The sequence below is a fragment of the Haplochromis burtoni genome, unplaced genomic scaffold (genome assembly GCF_018398535.1).
Source record: "Haplochromis burtoni strain Fernald_Lab_line unplaced genomic scaffold, NCSU_Asbu1 Contig_54, whole genome shotgun sequence".
Classification (NCBI taxonomy): domain Eukaryota; kingdom Metazoa; phylum Chordata; class Actinopteri; order Cichliformes; family Cichlidae; genus Haplochromis; species Haplochromis burtoni.
Window position 1 is genome coordinate 2,358,917 of NW_024582415.1, and position 3,021 is coordinate 2,361,937.

Here is a 3,021-nt window from a genome sequence, read left to right on the forward strand (position 1 = left end):
ATAAAGTGTCCCTCCAATGGCCATCTAACCTCTGACCTTTGTAACGAGTGGCTGAGTGTCTAAACGTCATTCAGATAACGAGTTATGGCCCCGTTGACACTAAATGGCAGTCAATGGACAGATAGATGGCCCACTGGGAATGGATGAAGTCAATGGGCAGTGAGAGTGAGTTCCATATTGCATTAATGGGAGCAATACAATATACTAAATGGTATTTAGCAGACACTTTTATCCAAAATGTCTTGAAGTACCTCATTGAGTGCTTTTATTTTTAGAAAGAGTGGCCCCATTGAAAACCAGGGTCCCTTACACCCCAAACCTGTTGGGACTTTGAGTACTTGCAGTGCAGCAATACTGGATTCATATATTCTGAGTCAGCAGGCAAGTATTCCTTTTTTTAATTTTAATTTTATTTTTATATGCAATAAACAGCAAGGAATTTTATATGAATCAGGGGATTTCAGTAAGTCTACATGGTATTTAAAATAATGAAGAAAAGGCACAGAACCCTTAATTCTCTCGTGTGGGAGGGGAGTTTCACTTCTTTACCATTAGGCAAGCGCTGGTGGAGAGGCATTATCTTTAGCAACATTCAAACATAAAATATCCTTTCATTCTTTTGCTACGTGTTAAGAGTCCCTCCAGTATTCATAATTTTCACATTTTCAGAATTCAATTTTGTTTTTATTTCTTTATCTTCTTCATCTTCATCCTGGCGTTGTTCCCGCTGGTGCAGGGTCCGGCAAAGGATTCTCCATTAGGTCCTGTCCAAGGCGTCCTCAGGTGATGCGTTAATGGTCTTAATGTCCTCCTTTATTTTGTCCATCCACCGTTTCTTCGGTCTGCCTCGAGGCCGGCATCCTTCTGGGTCGATCATCATTGCCGTTTTTGCTACCGAGTTCTCATCGCTTCGAATCACGTGTCCATACCACCTCAGGCGGGACTCAAGCATCTTTTCCTTAATTGGGGCTACACCTAATCGCTTCCGTATGCCTTTGTTCGTAACACGGTCCCGTCTTGTAATTCCCAGGCTCCATCGAAGCATGCGCATCTCCATGGTGTTTAGAGCCTGTTCATGTGTGGTCAATGCGAGCCAACATGCGGAACCATACAGGGCTACTGGGCAGACCACCGCTTTGTAGATTTTTCCCTTGAGTCGATCTGGCATTCTTCTGTTGCAAAGGACACCAGTGACCTGTCGCCATTTTAACCAGGCTGCATTTATTCATGCTCAGACATCGGAGGTTATATTTCCATTGTAGCTGATGACTGAGCCCAAGTAGCGGAACTCTTCTGTCTTCTTCAACTCTTCGTTGTCAATCATGATGGTGCCATCAGTTTGGGGGCCTCCTTCCAGGTATTCGGTATTTTTCGTATTAAGCCGCATGCCATATTCATCGAGCCGGATCTTCCAGAGTTGCATCGTCGTTTGGGTATCTTCTCCTTCTTTGCTGGCGAGGAATACGTCATCGGCAAAGAGGAGAGACCATGGATGAGGTAACTGGAGGTCGGCCGTGATGGTATCCATGCATAGAATGGATGCGTGTATGGCGTCAGTTGTTCCACATCCCTTTACGAAACTGCATTGGTTGGGGGTGACGTTGACAATTTCCCGAAGACGTGCATCGATGATTCTTTCAAATATTTTTGTCGTGTGACATAGTAGGCGGATAGGACGATAATTTGAGCATTCGGCTACATCCCCTTTGTTCTTCCATATGGGTATGGTAATGATGGTCGTCCAGACCTTCGGGACTTCTCCTGTGCTGACAATGTTGTTCAACAGTTCTGTCAGGATGGCTGTTCCCGGTCGCCCGAGAAGCTTTCAGACTTTGGTTGGAATATCATCTGGTCCAGTTGTTTTTTTTATGTCTTTATCTAACGGTTCTTTTTTTTCTTTAGATGCCTAGTATAGCATTATGTACAGTTTGCACAGTTTCATTAACTAAATTTCCCGCTGGATGATACATAATTTGTAAGATGTAATGTTTTTTGTATGCAATTCTTCCAGAGAACATAGCATCAGGATTAACATATTTATTTCTTCATTTCCAAGGAGTCTATTGGTGTATGAAAGCCCCCAAAAGATTTGAAAGCCATTGAGGTGTCATTGGGTCATAAAGTTGGGAATCACACTTTTGCTACACACTGATAGTGAAAAGAAGAGATGAAGGAGCATGACTGTATGTCTAAGCGAAAGTGGAACCCAAGCTACATGTTGCACTTTTGCTGAAAACAGTTAAATGAACTGCAGCTGTAAGTACAATCACACCCGACACGTTTGCCTCGTGCCATTCATAGATAGACGTGTACATAGTCACATCAAAGATGAGTTTTGGACTTCACATTTTGAAGCATTTTGGTCAGAAATGAACTAGAGTGGATGAAAGGGTGCTAATTTATTGGCTAACATTAGCATACTTAGCAATACTTAGCAAACTGCATTCAGAGTGTAGGGGTGCAATACACAAACACACATCGGATAAATAGAAAAGTACAATTTTACTCACTGAAACTGAAGCACAATCTTCTCAGATGATATATACCAGTATCCATTAAAAATATATATATTTACGAGGGCACGTCAGCACATACAAGCAAAGTTAAGAGGTTCTCTTTAATGACTGAGAAGTAGTGTCTGAGGCCTAGTAAACACCGATTAGCCCCTGTCAGTCTGTCAATCAACATGGCCTCGCCCCTAATTCAGTTATCCCCATGGATGAGTTTCTTTTCTTTCTTTTTTTTTTTAATTCTCCCCACAACTCAGAGTTGTTATGGCATGTGATTGCAGTCACACTATATGCGTACCTGCCCAACTCTAACTGAATCACGCTCACTTAATTGCGTGTGGACACAGCAAGCAGCAATCACACTTGTCAAATGACGTGGACTCGGGGGCTAAGTGCACTCAAGCATGCTATGGATCGCCTTCTGTGAATACACCCTTAAAGTTTTGCTTTATTCAAAGTTTTACGTTGCCAGTTTCACAAAAAGAAACTGTAACCTGATGGGAGTACAGTT

The 3,021-nt window shown here is 42.4% G+C and overlaps 1 protein-coding gene across 1 annotated transcript; it reads right to left on the reverse strand.

Annotated features, from left to right (window-relative positions):
• Window positions 1–757: 757 nt before the first annotated feature.
• Window positions 758–1,531, reverse strand: LOC106632384. The gene is given in 1 exon segment (XM_014329533.1): window positions 758–1,531. A coding segment is annotated over 1 exon segment (771 nt). The 5' UTR covers window positions 1,529–1,531.
• Window positions 1,532–3,021: the final 1,490 nt, after the last annotated feature.